General features: G+C 41.9%; 1 protein-coding gene and 1 long non-coding RNA gene across 2 annotated transcripts; both read left to right on the top strand.

The window, feature by feature from the left end:
- The first annotated feature begins 37 nt into the window (after positions 1–37).
- Positions 38–1626, top strand: LOC111956196 (uncharacterized). Its single transcript, XR_002876218.2, has 3 exons — positions 38–627; positions 813–962; positions 1468–1626. It is a non-coding gene; the product is annotated as an uncharacterized lncRNA (long non-coding RNA).
- Positions 1627–3238: 1612 nt separating this feature from the next.
- On the top strand, positions 3239–22128 carry LOC139023390 (uncharacterized). Its single transcript, XM_070436407.1, has 3 exons — positions 3239–3380; positions 13404–13534; positions 18220–22128. Exons 2-3 carry the CDS (start codon positions 13415–13417, stop codon positions 18604–18606), a joined length of 507 nt encoding a protein of 168 aa, XP_070292508.1. The 5' UTR covers positions 3239–3380; positions 13404–13414; the 3' UTR covers positions 18607–22128.
- Positions 22129–22809: the final 681 nt, after the last annotated feature.

Here is a 22809-nt window from a genome sequence, read left to right as displayed (position 1 = left end):
AAACCATTGGACAATCAGTATTCTGCAATGAATTTGATTAACAACTGGTTTGAGAATTTAGGCAGTGTGAACAAGGCTTAGGTGTACGTCACTTACGCTACTGGCGGAGGAGGGGGAAGTACATAAATGTGTGGAATGAATCTTTTGTTGTGTCCACATTACTAGACAAAGGTAAGAACCTCAAAGAAACATGCACATGACGACTTGTTCGTGTCCACACGTTAGCACTGTATTTGCGTCCCACATGGCACCCTATTCCCTTTATAGTCCACTACTTTTGACCAGGGCCCTATACAAATGGCCTATACAGGAAATAGGGTGCCGTTGGGGACGTAACCTATGAGTGACTGAACCAATGAGACTGGACAGATCCTGACCAGATAAGCTGATTAGTAAAACTGTCAGTAATGATGGATGTTTTCTGACCAACACTTTAAACCCGCAGAGGCTGTCATACCTATCATTTTACATCCCCCAAACACCTGGTCAGGCAGAGGCTCTAATACTGGGCCTCCGCACTAGGCCTAGCTTCATAGTGAACAGGATGGAGACGACAAAGGAAAGAGTGGAGAGATGGGACGATTCTCCATACCTGCTGGCTGCTGCAACCAGACCATACCTCACCAGGTGGGATGAAATATGACTGGTTTTCCTTTAATACTGTTTTGTCTTTCCTCTCTCAATCTGATTTCATGTCGTTTTCTGGTTTTTCATGATTTAGTTGCTGACTTTATTTCAGTATCTCTACAATGGATAAAAATGTAACGTATAGACTTTATAAGCAGACTTGTTTATTTCTCATGTATTTGCAGTCAACTCCATATTGAATCAATACAATGGACTCTGTCATCAACGTAGTTGTCTCCCAGTTCAAGACCTTTGCTGGGAATGATGGATCCTCAAAYACCCTGAACAAAGAGTTCAGCAGCCTGGTGGTCTCTCAACTACCTGCTTTTGTCAAGGTAAATGGTCATAGGTAGTGCACTACATCGGGAATAGTGTACCATTTGGGATTTAGCCTTAGCCCTCTTTAGCACCCACTTAATACTTGGCATCCATTTCGCAATACATTATTATCTAGAGCAGTGAGTGAGTGGCTGAATGACAGCCTGATAACAAGCATCCTATATGTGAGTGATTGCAGGCCTAATCCTTGTCTGTGTAATTTCTATTGCTCTCGGATGAGCTTGCATACCCAAACACGCACGCACCCAAAGTAGTGCGCTATATAGGGAATAGGATGCTTTTTGGGACGYAGTCACTGATATTTGCTCTGCCATAAACCTTCCATTTTATTTAGCAAAATGACACTGCAACCAAAGTTTGTCGAACTCCGACTCAGTGCCAAATGATCTGCAGTATTCTTGACCATTAGATGGCAGAGTCGCCTTTCCATGCAACTCATTGCTAACCCAGTCTGGGCCTGAATGGGTCACTGTCCCCTCTTTCCTCTCTGATTGCCTGCAGAATACCAGCGATGCAGGCGCGATCGAGCAACCTGGGTTCGTTGGATGAAAACAACGACAGGGACTGACAGTTCTGGCAGCTGATTGGAAAACTTGCCAACAAGCAAGGGTGCTTTTAGCCAATAAAAAAKATGTGTGGGATTCCGTTGGATGTGTATCAATGTGCAATTAAATGATCCTCTATGTAGCTGTGTGGCAAGCTTTTTATCTGAATTGATATGCACAATTCTTCAGTTGATMATTTTCTAAAGCAGGTGACCATTGTCTTAACTCTCCTTCTGTTTTCTGTCTATTTTTGGTTCACTGACATCCATTACTCAGAGACGGACTGGCCATAGGGCAATTCTAGAAAATGCCAGATTAGCTGGTCCATCTTTAGCTCAGTGGGCCTGTCTAAATGGTGGATTGGAGGCCTAGAGGGGGGGAAATGGGCCTGCTCGTTGGAAATGCCGGGGGGGGAGATTTCTGGTCCCAGTCCGGCCCTGTCCACCCTTTTGTTCATCCTCTCATTTAGTGTGGGTGCATTACAACCTTTAATAGCATAATTGGATAGTAACAGTATACTGCTCCCACAATTACATGAGTTACAGCGATCCTGTTCCATAGGGGTTCATAATGCCTATACAAAGCTGCCTTTCCAATTGTTACACAGTGATGTAAGTGCAGTCTACATCCCTGCTGCTAACTACCATCTCTGTCTCCATTACCAGTCTACGTTTTATCCTAGGTCAACAACAATACATTGGATACAGGAAAGTTGCTTGACTGTCCATGCACTCTATTGTTTAATTACATGTACATTTTGTTTGTTTAGTGAATGGTCAAAAATAGTGCACTATATGGGGAATTAGATGTTTCCATTGCAATTTTGATACTGGACATACTGTGGACTTTACATCCTAATTAAACACAAGGTACCAGTGTGGGTGTGACGGCTGACAAATCACTGTCAGCACCGACAATGACAAACAGCGTGACACTCCCTCGGGGTGAGAGATTGGGCAGGCCTAGACTTCTAAGTGGGATCAAAGGTTGTGTGTGTGAGAGAGAGCACATGCATTTCACTACAGTGGTCCTGGAGTGGTCTGGATATCCTCCTAAGGCAGTTACCACTTGCTTGACTTGAGTCTGGGTGTATGACAGGGGTAAAGATCACTACTGTGCACACATTAGCCTAATGCCTCAATCACACCCACAGTACATTCATTTCCAATGGAACGCTGCATTTGCCTTGCAGCATTTCGTTGCAGAGAAAAGTTCAGTGCRTTCTGTGTGGTGCATATGTAGGATTTATCGAAAGTATGCTGTATGCGAAGGCGTGACAGAAATGGTAGCAGAGGATGAATGTTGAACTTTTGTTGCACACATATCCAGATGATGTTGCGTACCATTTTGTGTAATGACAGTGTTGGKGTGATCTAGGTGTAAGTCTAAACTTGTGTTAATTTCATAAAATGAAACTGGCAGTTAATTTTGGATATAAAGGGTTAAAAGCAACTCAACACTCAAATCTCTCCCTGTCTCATCTTCCCAGCCTTCTTTAATCCGAATATCCCTCATACTCGAATTATTGTCCTGTAACAATGCAAATCAGACGACATAAACTAGCACCACATGCCAAAGATAATAGAATAGAGAGAAAATAAGTTCCAAGGTTGATATACATTTTTACCCACTCATATAAAAGTTGTTTTACGTCTCTCTTCCACATTCCCCACTTTYGCACTCTCCCAGGTACACGCCCTTTGACTTGTCAGGGGAACAAGTTTAAGAAAAAAATAAATCACGGAAGAGATTCTGCAGCCCTAGTTTGGCACGTTTTGGGGGGGGGTTTCAAACAGAGGACATAGACGGGAAAATAAACACAAAATTGGGCACATTTGAACTGTTTGCTTGCCCTGTAGGAAGTATATGGTGAGTTACATATTTTGTTCATGCTTTATTGAAAAAGTTTTGCACTGTAAACGTGCTTAAATCATAACGCTTAATGCCACGTTTTAGATACACCCTTGCAGGAACTGTCTCGTGAAACGAATACGCTCTAAGGGACAGTGCCAATGACGAAGCTGTTGGAGACTTCAAGAAAGACTGTTTTTTTTAAAGTAGCAAGATGCAGATAACGTTCGATTTTAAAGGGCAAAAAACGATTTAACTACATGTCAATAGTGCATTATTTATCATAAACGCATAGCCATTCTTGATCATTATTGATCAGTCACAGCGTGTGCACTCTCAACCCAAAAATAGCCGATAAATGTGCCTCTTTTGTAAAACGGATCGATCATCTAGCCTACCATGAGCAATATGAGCCTGTTTGGTTTGTACAACTGGCCTAAAATGTATTTACTATTTAAAGAACATATTAAACCTACACTGTAAATGGGTTACCAGGCAGCTCGATGGCAAGTCAAATTCTGTATTTCATATTACAGTACAGTACACCTACTGTAATATGGTATCAAAGCAAGCACTTTAATGACACATAGTACATGACTGTATTAAACTGTAAAAAAGTAAATTCTACTGTAATCGGAATGAATTAATGGATTAATTAAATTAGTTGAGGGGAAGGATTTGTATTTCACAGTATTTTACTGTAATTAAAGGTTTAAGACTTGCTGCCACTCCAATCAACCTGGCCTCAGAGCATTTCGTATTGTTCTGTATGTAACGGATGTGAAATGGCTAGCTAGTTAGCGGGTACGCGCTAATAGCGTTTCAATCAGTTACGTCACTTGCTCTGAAACCTAGAAGTAGTGTTTCCCCTTGCAGAAAGGGGAAACAGCGGCTTTTGTGGAGCGATGGGTAACGATGCTTCGTGAGTGTCAGTTGTTGATGTGTGCAGAAGGTCCCTGGTTCGCGCCCGGGTCGGGGCGAGGGGACGTACTAAAGTTATACTTTTACATTGATGCTGTTGACCCGGATCTCTGGTTGCTGCAGAAAAGGAGGAGGTTGAAAGGGGGGTGAGTGTAACGGATGTGAAATGGCTAGCTAGTTAGCGGGTACGCGCTAATAGCGTTTCAATCAGTTACGTCACTTGCTCTGAAACCTAGAAGTTGTGTTTCCCCTTGCTCTGCAAGGGCCGCGGCTTTTGTGGAGCGATGGGTAACGACGCTTCGTGGGTAACTGTTGTTGATGTGTGCAGAGGGTCCCTGGTTCGTGCCCGGGTCGAGGGGACGTACTACAGTTATACTGTTACATGTACATAAATGCGAGACACACCATTTAGTATGATATGTTACGGTGGTATCTATGGTATCTATTAATTGTGGATGTACATCACCCATTTTGTATTATATGTTACGAATTATAATACGTATTATATGTTGCCAATTCGCAAAACATACAATATAATACGAATTTGCAAAACGTATCAAATGTTACGAATTCTAGCTAGGTTGCTAGGTGGCTAACGTTAACTAGCTGGCTAATGTTAGCTAGGCTAGGGGTTAGGGTTAAGTTTAGGAGTTAGGTTAAAGGGTTATCTCAATAAACCTTTAACCTAACTCCTAAAGGTTTAGGGGAAGGGTTAGCTAAAAKGGTTAAGGTTGGTGGAAGGGTTAGCTAAAAGGGTTAAGATTAGAGTTAGGGGAAGGGTTAGCTAAAAGGGTTAAGATTAGAGTTAGGGGAAGGGTTATCTAACATGCTAAGTAGTTGCAAAGTATCTAAAAAGTAGTAAGTAATTGAAAGTTGCTAATTAACTAAAATGCTAAAGTTGTCTGTGACCTTTGGGTTGCTAGATGTTTGCGTTATASRCTCACTCTACCACCCTTGCGAGTTTGAATCTAATCACAGACAACTTTTTGCATTTTAGCTAAAGTATATAGCCACAACCTAACTTGTTCCTCTCTTAATATTTCATGCCACACGAGCGGTAGTATTGTCATTACTCAGAGCACGTACTGTATCACATTCGCCCATTTGGAAAGGCAACACTCAATCTACTTTGGGCTCTGGAGTGAAACGGAAAACCTCTGGGTGTCTATATTTAATTATTTGCTGAGTTGTTTTTTGGCCTTTGCTCGACATAATAGTTGGTGTGTGTCGGAACTGAGGTGGGGTCAGAGCTGTCCTTGTGACGTTGGCTAAGTAATAGAAGCCCTGTGTTCATTAGTTTGGAGATGAGGTTGACTGTCACTGACCCTGACTGTGAGAAGGCATAGCCAGGTTGCAGCCAGTCCACCAAGTAAATAATATATGTAAGAATAGGACAGAAATGGCAATGCAAGAATAGTGACTGTGGGTTTTGTTTGTAAAGAGTTTGAGGATTACAAGGGAATGACGGGTCATTGTGGTTCATGTAGGCCAACATCCGCGAAGGTGTGAACTCTGTTGCGTATGGATCSGTTAGGCCTACTTATCAATGTTTCTCCTTGGGTTTCACCTTTTCGTTGGGACCATATTTAGATTTAGCATGTCAATTCGTAGTGCAATTAAAAACAATCTAACTGTACAACTTTTTAAATTTCAATAATCAGAAAGAATATATGTTTATCCAAACAGCCTACTCTAATGCCTCAAGTCTATAAAAACCCAGAAAGTAGCTACTACATTCTCATTGGACTTTACCCTTATCAGTTGCCTCTTTTCAATCACATATATGGTAGGTCTATATATAACCACACAGTGGCACATCTCTTCGGTAATCGGTATCAATCAATGTAGGGTGTTAATGTAGATTTAGCAACAGTAAAGAGTGTTAGAACCACAGGGTCAGACTTAGTACCGGTTGCGGTTGACAGTAAGTCTTGGAGCTTGTCAGAGCGGACAATGAAAGTGTCGCTTTTAATATGCTGCCCTCGCTCTTTCTCRGCATAATTAGGCTAATATCCATGTTTCCTAATTGCCTGCAACCTGTGGATGTGGTGATTGCACTAGGAGAAGGAGGGGTTGGAAGAAGGTGATGAGGGGGTGCTGAAGTGTGACATGTTTCTTTACRATGGCAGATTTATTTACCTTCTCAAAAGCCCCCTCGGATTTCCAAAGACAGATTTAACAAGCGAAAGTCTATTGTAAAAAGCTATAAGGTACACTGTAACAAGAAGCACATGGCTGAGCTCTTTAATCACCACTTCATTAAGTCAGGATTCCTATTTTACTCAGCCATGCCTCCTTGCCCGTCCAACATTTCCTCATCTCCCACCGCTTCTAATATGACTAGCCCCAACGCTTCTCCATCTTATTCCCCAGCCCCGCTACAAAGTTTCTCCCTGCAGGCGGTCACTGAGTCTGAGGTGCTAAAGGAGCTCCTTAAACTTGACCCCATTAAAACATCTTGGTCAGATGGCTTAGACCCTTCTTTAAGACCTCTAGAAGTGCAAGTGAAATTAAACACCAAATATTCAGTRATATACTGTAATGTGTAAACACTTAGGATCTAATCTGCTTGCACCAATCCCTTGTATCATTACACAGGACTTTCTTTGATACCGTATCTATATTACAGTAGGTGTACTGTAATATGAAATACAGATTTTCACTTGCCACCGAGCTGCCTGTAAACTACTGTCAAATTCACAGTAACCCCTTTACAGTGTATGCTTTTTCTTGGCAGATGTGTGTGTGTGTGTACTTTGTGTGCTACATTTAAATAAGTTGACAAACGAGTGAGGTTGGTCAAAAAGCGCTGGGGCAATCTAGCTTGGAGCAGAGTTGGCCTGTAAATTCCTATCATGTTTAACTGATCTCCACTGACAAAAATGTATGAAATTCCTGCATGGATGTGTCACTCACTGGCATGCATTGTATTTTGTGCTCAGTGTGAGGGAAATCTTACACTTATAGCTGTCTGTTGTGAGTAATAGGACACATATCACGCATATCTCATGCAATCAGTCGTACACTCATGGCCTATATTACATGCAGTACCAGTCAAAAGTTTGGAAACACCTACTCATTCCAGGGGTTTTCTTTATTTTGACTATTTTCTACATTGTAGAATAATAGTGAAGACATCAAAACTATGAAATAAAACATGGAATCATATAGTAACCAAAAAAGTGWTAAACAAATCTAAATATATTTTAGRTTTTAGATTCTTCAAATTAGCCACCCTTTGCCTTGATGACAGCTTTGCACACTCTTGGCGTTCTCTCAACCAGCTTCATTAGGTAGTCACCTGGAATGTATTTCAATTAACAGGTGTGCCTTATTAAAAGTTCATTTGTGGAATTTCTTTCCTTAATGCGTTTGAGCCAATCAGTTGTGTTGTGGCAAGGTAGGGGTGGTATACAGAAGATAGCCCTATTTGGTAAAAGACCAAGTCCATATTATGKCAAGAACAGCTCAAAAAAGCTAAGAGCAACGACAGTCCATCATTGCTTTAAGACACGACGGTCAGTCAATCCGGAAAATTTCAAGAACTTTGAAAGTTTCTTCAAGTGCAGTCGCAAAAACCATCAAGCTATATGATGAAACTGGCTCTCATGAGGACCCCCACAGGAAAGGAAGACCCAGAGTTACCTCTGCTGCAGAGGATAAGTTCATTAGAGTTAACTGCACCTCAGATTGCAGCCCAAATAAATGCTTCACAGAGTTCAAGTAACAGACACATCTCAACAACTCTTCAGGCCTTCATGGTCGAATTGCTSCAAAGAAACCACTACTAAAKGACACCAATAAGAAGAGACTTGCTTCGACCAAGAAACACAAGCAATTTACATTAGACTGGTGGGAAATCTGCCCTTTGGTCTGATGAGTCCAAATTTGAAATATTTTCTTCCAACCAYTGTGTCATTGTGAGACTCAGAGTAGGTGAACTGATGAWTGCCGCATGTGTGGTTYCCACCTTGAAGTATGGAGGAGGAGGTGTGATGGTGTGGGGGTGCYTTTCCTGTGACACTGTCTGTAATTGCTGCAATCTGCAGMAATACGCCATCCCATCTGGTTTGCGCTTAGTGGACTATCATTTGTTTTTCAACAGGACAATGACCCAACACACCTCCAGGCTGTGTAAGGGCTACTTGACCAAGAAGGTGAGTGATAGAGTGCTGCCTCCACAATCACCTGACCTCAACTCAATTGAGATGGTTTGGGATGAGTTGGACTGCAGAGTGAAGGAAAAGCACCCAACAAGTGCTCAGCATATGTTGGAACTCCTTCAAGACTGTTGGAAAAGCATTCCAGGTGAAGCTGGTTGAGAGAATACCAAGCGTGTGCAAAGCTGTTGTCAAGGYAAAAGGTGGCCACTTTGAAGAATATTAAATATAAAATATATTTTGATTAGTTTAACACTTTYTTTGTTACTACATGATTCCATATGTGTTATTTCATAGTTTTGATGCTTTCACTATTATTCTACAATGTAGAAAATAGTAAAGATAAAGAAAAATCCTTGAATGAGTAGGTGTGTCCAAACTTTTGACTGGTACTGTACATACAACCGTATTACTCATATATAAACTCAGGGGCATACAGCACACACAAACACGCATGCACGCACACACACACACACATACACACACTAACATATTCACTATGTAAAATGTCTGTCCCTCACAAAATCTTGAAATGCCTTTTGAAATCACATGAGAGTGTGTGCTGTGCATACGGGTGTGAGTAGGCAACAGAGATAGAGAGAGAGATAAAAGAGACAGAGCGAGACAGATAAAGAATGAAAAAGAGAGATAGAGGAGGCGAGAGAGAGACATAAAGAAAGAGAGAGAGATCGCAAGAGAGAGCTTGAAAAAGGTTGAGAGCAGGCGGGTAATCCCTGAGGTAATCTGAAGCCCTGGCCGTGTGGTGGCTTCAGTAGATCAGATGACCTATCAAAGATCAGAACTTCCATTGTGCATCGCCGCTTGTCTCTCAGTCAGACTCTCTCTCACCTTCTTAGTTTATCGCGCATCGCCTGTCTGTCGCCTACCTACCCTATCCTACCAAGGAGTTCCAGACTCAACACCTGAAACGACAAGCCTTTGTATATCTCAAGGAGATTCACTGTTTCTTTTTCCACTGTGGTGCCTGTCTTTGTCTCCTTAAATTAGATTGTCACGAAAATAATTACAGTGCATTCAGAAAGTATTCAGACCCCTAMCCTTTTTCCACATTTTGTTATGTTACAGCCTTATTCTAAAATATAAATAAAAAATGTTCCTCAATCTGCACACAATGCCCCATAATGGCAAAGCGAAAACAGGTTTTTAGAAATGTTTGCCATGTATTAAAAATWAAAAATTTGAAAATGAGATCAGGTGCATCCCGTTTCCATTGATCATCCTTGAGATGTTTCTACAACTTGATTGGAGTCCACCTGTGGTACATTCAATTGAGTCCACCTGTGGTAAATTCAATTGATTGGACATGATTTGGTCTATATAAGGTCCCACAATTGACAGTGCATGTCAGAGCAAAAACCAAACCATGATGTCGAAGGAATTGTCCGTAGAGCTCTTAGACATGATTGTGTCGAGGCACAGATCTGGGGAAGGGTACCAAAAAATGTCTGCAGCGTTGAAGGTCCCCAAGATCACAGTGGCCTCCATCATTCTTAAATGGAAGAAGTTTGGAACCACCAAGCCTCTTCCTAGAGCTGGCCGCCCGGCCAAACTGAGAAATCGCGGGAGAAGTGCCTTGGTCAGGGAGGTGAACAAGAACCCGATGGTCACACTGACAGAGCTCCAGAGTTCCTCTGTGGATATGGGAGAACCTTCCAGAAGGACAACCATCTCTGCAGCCATCTCTGCAAACAAACAAGATTCTCTGGTCTGAATGTCAAGCATCACGTCTGGAGGAAACCTGGCATCCCTACGGTGAAGCATGGTGGTGGCAGCATCATGCTGTAGGGTTGTTTTCCAGTGGCAGAGACTGGGAGACTAGTCAGGATCGAGGGAAAGATGAACGGAGCAAGGTACAGAGAGATCCTTGATGAAAACCTGCTCCATATTGCTCAGGACCTCGGACTGGGGTGAAGGGCGAAGGTTTACCTTCCCTCAGGACAACGACCTTAAGCACACAGCCAAGACAATGCAGGACTGGCTTCGGGACAAGTCTCTGAATGTCCTTGAGTGGCCCAGCCAGAGCCTGGAATTGAACCCGATCAAACATTTCTGGAGAGACCTGAAAATAGCTGTGCCGCAACGCTCCCATCCAACCTGACAGATCTTGAGAGGATCTGGAGAGAAGAATGGGAGAAACTCCCTAAATGCAGGTGTGCCAAGCTTATAGCGTCATACCCAAGAAGACTCAAGGCTGTAATCGCTGCCAAAGGTGCTTCCACAAAGTACTGAGTAAAAACTTATGTAAATGTGATATTTCTGTTTTTTGTAACATAAAATTGTCCTTATGGGGTATTGTGTGTAGATTGATAAGGGGAAAAAACGATTTAATCCATTGTAGAATAAGGCTGTAACGTAACAAAATGTGGAAAAAGTCAAGGGGAATACTTTCCGAATGCACTGGATGAAACTTAAATCCATTTTACCTAATTTCTACCAGCATGTTAAATGTAAAACCAGAGGGGGAAAAAACTCTAGACCACCTTTACTCCACACAGAGACGCGTACAAAGCTCTCCCTCACCCTCCATTTGGCAAATCTGACCATAATTCTATCCTCCTGATTCCTGCTTAACAAGCAAAAAAGACAACAGGAAGCACCAGTGATTCGGTCAACAAAAAAGTGGTCAGATGAAGCAGATGCTAAGCTACAGGACTGTTTTGCTAGCACAGACTGGAATATGTTCCGGGATTCTTCCGATGGCATTGAGGAGTACACCACATCAGTCACTGGCTTCGTCAATAATTGCATCGATGACGTCGGCCCTACAGTGACATACCCCAACCAGAAGCCATGGATTACAGTCAACATCCGCACTGAGCTAAAGGGTAGAGCTGCCGCTTTCAAGGAGCGGGACTCTAACACGGACGCTTTCAAGAAATCCCGCTATGCCCTCCGACGAACCGTCAAAGCGTCAATACAGGACTAAGATCGAATCGTGCTACAACGGCTCCGACGCTCATCGGATGTGGAAGGGCTTGCAAACTATTACAGACTACAAAGAGATGCACAACCGAGAGCTTCCCAGTGACATGAGCCTACCAGACGAGCTAAATTACTTCTTTGCTTGCTTCAAGGCGAGTAACACTGAAGCATGCATGAGGGCATCAGCTGTTCCGGATGACTGTGTGATCACGCTCTCCGCAGCCAATGTGAGTAAGACCTTTAAACAGGTCAGCATTCACAAGGCCGCAGGGCCAGATGGATTACCAGGACGTGTACTCTGAGCATGCTCTGACCAACTGGTAAGTGTCTTCACTGACATTTTCAACCTCTCCCTGTCTGAGTCTGTAATACCAACATGTTTCAAGCAGACTAACATAGTCCCTGTGCACAACAACACTAAGGTAACCTGCCTAAATGACTACCGATCCGTAGCACTCACGTCTGTAGCCATGAAATGCTTTGAAAGGCTGGTCATGGCTCACATCAACACCATTATCCCAGAAACCCTAGACCCTCTCCAATTTGCATACCGCCCCAACAGGTCCACAGATGATGCAATCTCTATTGCACTCCACACTGCCCTTTCACACCTGGACAAAAGGAACACCTATGTGAGAATGCTAATCATTGACTACAGCTCAGCGTTCAACACCATAGTGCCCTCAAAACTCATTACTAACCTAAGGACCCTGAGACTAAACACCTCCCTCTGCAACTGGATCCTGAACTTCCTGACGGACCGCCCCCAGCTGGTAAGGGTAGGTATTAACACATCCGCCATGCTGATCCTCAACACGGGGGCCTCTTAGGGGTGCGTGCTCAGTCCCCTCCTGTACTCCCTGTTCACTCATGACTGCACTGCCAGGCACGACTCCAACACCGTTGTTAAGTTTGCAGATTAAACAACAGTGGTAGGCCTGATCACCGACAACGACTAGACAGCCTATAGGGAGGAGGTCTGAGACGTGACCGTGTGGTGCCAGGACAATAAACTCTCTCTCAACGTGATCAAGACAAAGGAGATGATTGTGGACTACAGGAAAATGAGGACCGTGCATACCCCCATTCTCATCGACGGGGCTGTAGTGGGGCAGGTTGAGAGCTTCAAGTTCCTTAGTGTGCACATCACTAACAAACAAACATGGTTCAAACACACCAAGACAGTTGTGAAGAGGGCACAACAAAACCTATTCCCCCTCAGGAGACTGAAAAGATTTGGCATGGGTCATCAGATCCTCAAAAGGTTCTATAGCTGCACCATCGAGAGCATCCTGACGGGTTGCATCACTGCCTGGTAAGGCAACTGCTCGGTCTCTGACCGCAAGGCACTACAGTATGGCCCAGTACATCACTGTGGCCAAGCTTCCTGCCATCCAGGACCTCTATACCAGGCGGTGTCAGAGTAAGGCCATAAAAATTGTCAAAGACTCCAGCCACCCTAGTCATAGGCTGTTCTCTCTGCTACCGCACGGCAAGCGGTACCGGAGCTCCAAGTCTAGGTCCAAGAGGCTTCTAAACAGCTTCTACCCCCAAGCCATAAGAATCCTGAACATCTAATCAAATAGCTACCCAGACTATTTGCATTGCCCCCTCCCTCCTCTCCTCCCTCTTTTACGCTGCTGCTACTCTCTGGTATTATCTATGCATAGTCACTTTAATAACTCTACCTACATGTACATATTACCTCGATTACCACGACTAACCGGTTCCCCCGCACATTGACTCTGTACCAGTACCCCGTGTATATAGCCTCGCTGTTGTTATTTTACTGCTGCTCTTTAATTATTTCTTACATTTATTTCTTACAACTGTATTGTTGGTTAAGGGCTTGTAAGTGAGCACTTCACTAAGGTATTCAGCACATGTGACGAATAAAATTCTCTCTCTCTCTCTCTCTCTCTCTCTCTCTCTCTCTCTCTCTCTCTCTCTCTCTCTCTCTCTCAACCACCTTGTCAAAAAAAAACTTATCACACCCTACCCTTCTTTCTCTGGGCAGAGAGAGCAGTCATGGAGTCGGCCATTCAGACTGTAGTTGGTGTCTTCCTGAAGTCTGCCAAGGGGAAGGAGAGTTTGGGAGGGAATGACTTCCAGAAGCTGGTGAAGAGCCAACTCCACAACATCATGATGGTCAGTTAGACAGCAGCCTCCACCAGCTATAAATACTACACCTTTCTGAACCTTTTGACTGAGCTATATTTGTTAAGCTTAATATCACTTTATTCGTCAATTGTATGTCTGCTTTATCCTAACGCTTCCGAAATACACACATACACTGGTGTTCCGAAATGATTGTCACCCTTGATAAAGAGGACCAATAATAACTATATAAAATAAGTAATTCAAATGCTGAGCTATATTATTATATGCTGAGCTATATTATTTATACTAATTAAATTGCTCAGAGAAAGAGATTTTGTTTAACAAGTAATAAAATGTTTTCTCAAAAAGGTAGGGGTCAAAATTATTGACACCTCCTACAGATTCTTATGAATAAAGTAGTCAAATGTTTAGTATTTGGTCCCATATTCCAATGACCACATCAAGCTTGTGACTCTTCTTGCAACCAATAAAATGTTATATACACTACCGTTCAAAAGTTTGGGGTCACTTAGAAATGTCCTTGTTTTCCATGAAAACATAAATGAATAGGAAATATAGTCAAGACGTTGACAAAGTTATAAATAATGATTTTTAATTGAAATAATAATTGTGTCCTTCAAACTTTGCTTTCGTCAAAGAATCCTCCATTTGCAKCAATACAGCTTTGTAGTCCTTTGGCATTCCAGTTTGTTGAGGTAATCTGAAGAGATTTCACCCCATGCTTCCTGAAGCACCTTCCACAAGTTGGATTGGCTTTATGGGCACTTCTTACGTACCATACGGTCAAGCTGCTCCCATAACAGCTCAATAGGATTGAGATCCGGTGACTGCTGGGCACTCCATTATAGACAGAATACAGAATGTTCTTAACTGACTTGCCTAGTTAAATAAAGGTTAAAAWTAGTTTGGAGCTGTGCTTTGGGTCATTGTCCTGTGGWAGGAGGAAATTGGCTCCAATTAAGCGCTGTCCACAGGGTATATCATGGTGTTGCAAAATGGAGTGATAGCCTTCCTTCTTCAAGATCCCTTTTACCCTGTACAAATCTACCACTTTACCACCACCAAAGCACCCCCAGACCATCACATTGCCTCCACCATGCTTGACAGATGGCGTCAAGCACTCCTCCAGCATCTTTTCATTTTTTCTGCGTCTCATGAATGTTATTCTTTGTGATCCGAACACCTCAAACTTAGATTCATCTGTCCATAACACTTTTTTCCTATCTTCCTCTGTCCAGTGTCTGTGTTCTTTTGCCCATCTTAATCTTTTATTTTTATTGGCCAGTCTGAGATATAGCTTTTTCTTTGCAACTTTGCCAAGAACAAGTCCTCACTGTTGACGTTGAGACTGGTGTTTGCGGGTACTATTTAATAAAGCTGCCAGTTGAGGACTTGTGAGGCGTCTGTTTCTCAAACTAGACACTCTAATGTACTTGTCTTCTTGCTCAGTTGTGCACAGGGGCCTCCCACACCTCTTTCTATTCTCGTTAGAGACAGTTTGCGCTGTTCTGTGAAGGGAGTAGTACACAGCGTTGTACGAGATCTTCAGTTTCATGGCAATTTCTCGCATGGAATAGACTTCATTTCTCAGAACAAGAATAGACTGACGAGTTTCAGAAGAAGGATCTTTGTTTCTGGCCATTTTGAGCCTGTAATCGAACCCACAAATGCTGATGCTCCAGATACTCAACTAGTCTAAAGAAGGCCAGTTTTATTGCTTCTTTAAACAGCACAACAGTTTTCAGCTGTGCTAACATTATTGCAAAAGGGTTTTCTAATGATCAATTAGCCTTTTAAAATGATAATCTTGGATTAGCTAACAGAACGTGCCATTGAAACACAAGAGTGATGGTTGCTGATAATGGGCCTCTGTACGCCTATGTAGATATTCCATGAAAAATCTGCAGTTTCCAGCTACAATAGTCATTTACAACATAAACAATGTCTACATTGTATTTCTGATCAATCTGATGTTATTTTAATGGACAAAAAATGGGGCTTTTCTTTCTTTTCTTTTTTTCTTTATTCAAAAATAAGAACATTTCTAAGTGACGTCAAACTTTTGAACAGTAGTGTGTCTGTGTGTCTGTGTGTATGTATGTATGTATATATATATATATATATAGTTGAAGTCGGAAGTTTACATACACTTAGGTTGCAGTCATTAAACCTAGTTTTTCAACCACTCCACAAATTTCTAGTTAGCACGTAATTTTTCCAAAAGATTTTTACATACAGATTATTTCACTTATAATTCACTGTATCACATTTCCAGTGGGTCAGAAGTTTACATACACTAAGTTGACTGTGTCTTTAAACAGCNTAACATAATTGCAAAAGGGTTTTCTAATGATCAATTAGCCTTTTAAAATGATAATCTTGGATTAGCTAACAGAACGTGCCATTGAAAGTGATGGTTGCTGATAATGGGCCTCTGTACGCCTATGTAGATATTCCATGAAAAATCTGCAGTTTCCAGCTACAATAGTCATTTACAACATAAACAATGTCTACATTGTATTTCTGATCAATCTGATGTTATTTTAATGGACAAAAAATGGGTATTTTCTTTCTTTTCTTTTCTTTTTTTCTTTATTCAAAAATAAGGACATTTCTAAGTGACGTCAAACTTTTGAACAGTAGTGTGTCTGTGTGTCTGTGTGTATGTATGTATGTATATATATATATATATATAGTTGAAGTCGGAAGTTTACATACACTTAGGTTGCAGTCATTAAACCTAGTTTTTCAACCACTCCACAAATTTCTAGTTAGCACGTAATTTTTCCAAAAGATTTTTACATACAGATTATTTCACTTATAATTCACTGTATCACATTTCCAGTGGGTCAGAAGTTTACATACACTAAGTTGACTGTGTCTTTAAACAGCTTGGAAAATTCCAGGAACTGATGTCATGGCTCTAGAAGCTTCTGATAGGCTAATTGACATCATTTGAGTCAATTGGAGGTGTACCTGTGGATGTATCTCAAGGCCTACCTTCAAACTCAGTGCCTCTTTGCTTGACATCATGGGAAAATCAAAAGAAATCAGCCAAGACTTCAGAAAAAAAATTGTAGACCTCCACAAGTCTGGTTCATCCTCGGTAACAATTTCTATATGCCGGATGGTACTGAATTTTTACTAGGATTAAATGTCAGGAATTGTGAGTTAGGATCACCACTTTATTTTAAGAATGTGAAATGTCAGAATAATAGCAGAGAGAATKATTTATTTMAGCTTTTATTTATTTCATCACATTCCCAGTGGGTCAGAAGTTTACATACACTCAATTAGTATTTGGTAGCATTGCCTTTAAATTGTTTAACTTGGGTCAAACGTTTCGGGTAGCCTTCCACAAGCTTCCCACAATAAGTTGGGTGAATTTTGGCCCATTCCTCCTGACCGAGCTGGTGTAACTGATTCAGGTTTGTAGGCCTCCTTGCTCGCATACGCTTTTTCAGTTCTGCCCACAAATTTTCTATAGAATTGAGGTCAGGGCTTTGTGATGGCCACTCCAATACCTTGACTTTGTTGTCCTTAAGCCATTTTGCCACAACTTTGGAAGTATGCTTGGGGTCATTGTCCATTTGGAAGACCGATTTGCGACCAAGCTTTAACTTCCTGACTGTTGTCTTGAGATGTTGCTTCAATATATCCACATCATTTTCCTGCCTCATGATGCCATCTATTTTGTGAAGTGCACCAGTCCCTCCTGCAGCAAAGCACCCCCACAACATGATGTACCCGCACTGGAATTGTGATACAGTGAATTATAAGTGAAATAATCTGTCTGTAAACAATTGTTGGAAAAATGACTTGTGTCATGCACAAGCTAGATATCCTAACTGACTTGCCAAACTATAGTTTTTGTTGTTGAGTTGTTGAAAAACGAGTTTTAATGACTCCAACCTAAGTGTATGTAAACTTCCGACTTCAACTGTACATCTAAGTAAGGAATGGATTAAGAATATATATACATATATGTCAGAGCAGCATTGGACTAAGATACAGTGGCAGGGTATAGAGTACAGTATATACATATGAAATGGGTGATGCAATTTTTACACACAATTAAAGTGTCTAAGATACCGTCGAATAGTATTTTGTACAGTTCAGTTTATACATATGAGATCAGTAATGCAAGATACGGAGACCTTATTARAGTGGGTAGTGTTTCATTTCCTTAAAATTGCCAGTGATTCCTAATCTATGTCTGTAGGCAGCAGCCTCTGATGTGCTGGAGATGGTTGTTTAACAGTCAGAGGTGTAGTCTAGAATACAATACAGTTTATACATTTGAAATGGGTGATGCAATATGTAAACACAATTTAAAAGTGACTAAGATACCGTAGAATAGTGTGGAGTGCATTTTATACATATGAGACGGAAACATTGTTAAAGTGCCTAGTGATCCATTTCTAAAAGTGTCCAGTGATTCCTAATCTATGTCTATAGGCAGCTGCCTCTGATGTGCTAGTGATGGCTGTTTAGCAGTCTGATGACCTTGAGACTAACATATAAAATAGGGTGGGTTGCACCTAAAATGAATAAATTCTGAAACTGGGTTAAATCAAGGTATGTCTATTAATCATGCTGCACAAAACAATACTGCACCTTGTGATGTAAGGGGTCAGTTACTACTGAGGTCACCTCTGCTGGCGTCRCCTCTGAGTCATGTCTGCCCGTCTCTGTATCTACTCTGCACCCAGGACACGGACAGCTCCGAGGCGGTGAAGAATATGCGACAGGGCCTGGACTCCAACCAGGACGGTAAAGTCAACTTCGAGGAGTACATGAACCTGGTGGGCTACCTGGCAACCTCCCTGAGTGTGCAATGCACCGCCGCCGTGGAGACGCCAGCCGAGAGCGCTGCCACCGCACCGGAGATCGGGAGTACGCCAGCAGACGTAGAGGAAGAAAAGGCAGAAGCGGAGGCACAGCCAGAGGAGGCATTGGCAGAGCCAGAGGCAGCCACAGCTGTAGAGGAAGAGAAGGTTGAAGTGGTAGAAAAGGTGGAAGAGGTGGAAAAGGTGGAAGAGGTGGAAAAGGTGGAGGAGCCAGCAGCAGCCGGGGAGAAGATAGAGGAGGCGTCATAGGAGTTTACCACAGGTCCTGTCCAGACATTACAATACACACCAACACCAAACTGATATACACCACACTACCCTAATACACACTACAGTACACTATACAACCCACCCTTCAAACAGGTGTGCTGAAATAATACCACACAACATTACAGTATATGTTGGAACCCCACAATAACACATTTATTTTCATACACACATACATACACCCAGTATTTGGTCCTAAAATACACTAGTACACACTGCAACATACTATAAACCCCAATCCATACTTTCTTGATATACAGTATACTTAGTATTACTAACATACATTACACTATAATKACTTACATTACAGCAGTACATGCCATTATATGTTGACATACTTCCAACTATATAGCACACTATAGCTCATTATATGGATATTTAATACATTCTGCCATTCATTGACATGTGACATTTTGACACACCCTCTGAAATGTTGGCACATTTCCACACATGGAGAACTCAATGACCTTGACATACACTGACACACATGCCACTCTGTGTGTCATTGTATGATGCAATACTAAATGTAGTTATATTTCGCATTCCTTCTCTCCCTTTGCATATCTACAATGACGTAATGCAAAACGATACTACAGTACATTCCACAATGTACAGTCAAGTCAGGCCATCTCAACTCGTTCTTCTGAGAAGGTTGCTTGGTTTAATGGCTTTGCATTGATGCAAGTAAGCACTGATGCATGGATGCATGACATATTCTACACAGCAAATTCTCTAGTGTTAAATCAACACTGACAGTGTTACATTTAACACTGGTYCAGTGTCTATACGGTCCACACTTGTTGGTGTTGAATTAACACACTGCTTAGTGTAAAGCCTTATCTGCATATTTCCCAGAGTGCCTTACCTTTCAAGTGAAGTGCAGAATTACCACCCATGACTGTAATTTGTTAGTGACAGAAACATGGTTGTTGCATCCATCAGTTTTAAGTCCTGTGGCCTTCACCAAGTTCGATCCTAAGTGAATATGTTCTCATTCAAATTTAATTATTTAACACAATACAACATGTATTTCATAAGGCCTTAGTTTTACCCTAATACAGTAACCTGAAACTCATGGTTTACAGGCCACATCAGGCCACAAAATCCTAAACATTTGGGATTTTTATTCACCCGCAACTTTCATTCAGATTGACTGCCGGGTTGAGAAGATTAAGATATGAGACTACCTAAACCATTTTTTTAAATTCCTTTTTCTCCCCAATTTCGTGCTATCCAATTGGTAGTTACAATCTTGTCCCATCGCTGCAACTCCCGTACGGACTCGGGAGAGGCGAAGGTCGAGAGCCGTGTGTCCTCCAAAACACAACCCAGCCAAGCTGCACTGCTTCTTGACACAATTCCCGCTCAACCCGGAAGCCAGCCACACCAATGTGTCAGAGGAAATGCCGTACACCTGGCAACTGTGTCAGTGTGCACTGCGCCCAGCCCACCACAGGAGTCACTAGTGCACAATGGGACAAATGGCCAAACCAATTGTGCACCGCCCCATGGGTCTCCCAGTCACATCAGCTGCGACAGAGCCTGGACTTGAACCAGGATCTCTAGTGATGCAGTGCCTTAGACCACTGTGCCACTCGGGAGACCCTACCTAAACCATCTTAATTAACTGGAACAACCATTTCAGCAACAGGTGCGAGAGTCCCAAGTAACAGATTGGATTACATGCAAAAAACATATACAGTAYCAGTCAAAAGTTTGAACACACCTACTCATTCAAGGGTTTTTCTTGATTTGTACTATTTTCTACATTGTTGAATAATAGTGAAGAYATCAAAACTATGAAATAACACATATGGAATCATGTAGTAACCAAAAAAGTGTTAAACAAATCAAAATATATGTTATATTTTAGATTCTTCAAAGTAGCCACTCTTGGCCTTGATGACAGTTTTAGACACTCTTGACATTCTCTCAACCAGCTTCATGAGGTAGTCACCTGGAATGCTTTTCCAACAGTCTTGAAGGAGTCCCAACATATGCTGAGCACTTGTTGGCTGATTTTCCTTCACTCTGCGGTCCAACTCATCCCAAMCCATCTCAATTGGGTTGAGGTCAGGGGATTGTGGAGGCCAGGTCATCTGATGCAGCACTCATCACTCTCYTCCTTGGTAAAATAGCCCTTACACAGCCTGTTGAAAAACAAATGATAGTCCCACTAAGCACAAACTAGATGGGATGGCGTATCGCTGCAGAATGCTGTKGTAGCCATGCTGGTTCAGTGTGCCTTGAATTCTAAATAAATCACTGACAGTGTCACCAGAAAAGCACCATCACAACTCCTCCTCCATGCTTCACGRTGGGAAYCACACATRCRGAGRTCATCMGTTMACCTACTCTGCGTCTCACAATGACACGGTGGTTGGAACCAAAAATCTCAAATTTKGACTAATCYGACCAAAGGACAGATTTCCACCGATCTAATGTCCATTGCTCATGTTTCTTGGCCCAAGCAAGTCTCTTCTTATTATTGGTGTCCTTTAGTAGTGGTTTCTTTGCAGCAATTCGACCATGAAGGCCTGATTCACAGTCTCCTCTGAACAGTTGATGTTGAGATGTGTCTGTTACTTGAACTCTGTGAAGTATTTATTTGGGCTGCAATCTGAGGTGCAGTTAACTCTAATGCACTTATCCTCTGCAGCAGAGGTAACTCTGGGTCTTCCTTTCCTGTAGCGGTCCTCATGAGAGACAATTTCATCATAGCGCTTGATGGTTTTGCAACTGCACTTGAATAAACTCAAAGTTCTTGACATTTTCTGGAATGACTGACCTTCATGTCTTAAAGTAATGATGGACTGTCCTTTCTCTTTGCTTATTTGAGCTGTTCTTGCCATAATATAGATTGGTCTTTTACCAAATAGGGCTATCTTCTGTATACCACCCCTACCTTGTCACAACACAAATTATTTGCTCAAACGCATTAAGAAAGAAAGAAATTCCACATATTGACTTTTAACAAGGCACACCTGTTAATTGAAATGCATTCCAGGTGACTACCTCATGAAGCTGGCTGAGAGAATACCAACTGTGCAAAGCTGGTTGCTACTTTGAAGAATCTCAAATATAAAATWKATTTTAATTTGTTTAAAACTTTTTTGTTTACTACGTGATTTCATATGTGTTATTTCAAATTAAAAATAGTAAAATCTAGAAAAACCCTTGAATGAGTAGGTGTGTCCAAACTTTTTACTGGTACTGTTTATTGAAAAAAAATCTAAAACTCTACCTGCAATAGAGCATGCTGGGAAATATGATAATGATGTGCTTGGTTTCGGTTTAACACTGGTTATTAAAACCAACACTGGGATTCTTTTACACCAATGAGTGTTGCTATATCATTTACAGAGTGAATATGTAAGCTCTCTCTCTCTGTCTCTCTCTCTCTGTCTCTCTCTCTCTCTCTCTCTTTCATTGCAACTCTGTCATTAAATGAAGCTCTGGCATGTCATGACAATAAACAAATTGTGTTGCTGGGGTTCTTACTTAGTTCAGACTAGTCTTTCTCTGTCTTTTCTTTGTCCATCTCATTTTCTGGAAGATCCAAGCAGGGCAGCATCTAGAGTTTATGGACTCCTCTCCGCTACTAGCTAGCCAATAGCCATGGATTTGGAGCTGGAAGATCAGGTGTGGTGTGTCCTAATAATGGCCTTCTAGTAAATAATTAAGGGGCCCAGGATGGAATTAACACCAGGGGACCCTTGTGGCCCCAAGGGAGACCGAAATAGCCCTCAAGCAGCAGGCCACTGACCCTGGCCCCTAGGGGCCCTTGAGATTGGGTGCAAGCCGTTTCTCCAAGCAACCCAATCCACCRGGACCAGAACCAGGAGGAAAGGGGAAAAAAACACACCCAAACGTTAAGAAAAGGGGCTCTTATAGCCTGTTGGAGACGTCACACCTGACAACAGAAACTTGACCCTTGTTTAGGTATTGTGCAGGTATTTTTTCTACACTCTTAGAATTTTTTTTGCTATCTATAACCTAAAAGGGTTCTTCGGTTGTCCCTATTGAAGAACCCTTTGAAGAACCCCTTTTGGGTTCCATGTTAAACCCTTTCCACAGAGGGCCAAAGGGGTTCGACCTGGAACCAATAAGGATACTACTATGGGGACAGCTGAAGAACCCTTTTGGAATCTTTTTTTTTTTTTTGTATATTTTTGTTGTTTTTGT

Source organism: Salvelinus sp. IW2-2015, linkage group LG31 (assembly GCF_002910315.2).
Source record: "Salvelinus sp. IW2-2015 linkage group LG31, ASM291031v2, whole genome shotgun sequence".
NCBI classification, from domain to species: domain Eukaryota; kingdom Metazoa; phylum Chordata; class Actinopteri; order Salmoniformes; family Salmonidae; genus Salvelinus; species Salvelinus sp. IW2-2015.
Note: the sequence above shows the minus strand (reverse complement) of the source record. Positions and strands in the feature narration are given on the sequence as shown.

Bases quoted from the DNA above. Each gene is read 5' to 3' on its own strand.
- LOC139023390 (XM_070436407.1), top strand. From the start codon at position 13,415: ATGGAGTCGGCCATTCAGACTGTAGTTGGTGTCTTCCTGAAGTCTGCC. The intron at 13,535-18,219 runs GTCAGTTAGACA...CTCTGCACCCAG, and splicing joins AACTCCACAACATCATGATG to GACACGGACAGCTCCGAGGC.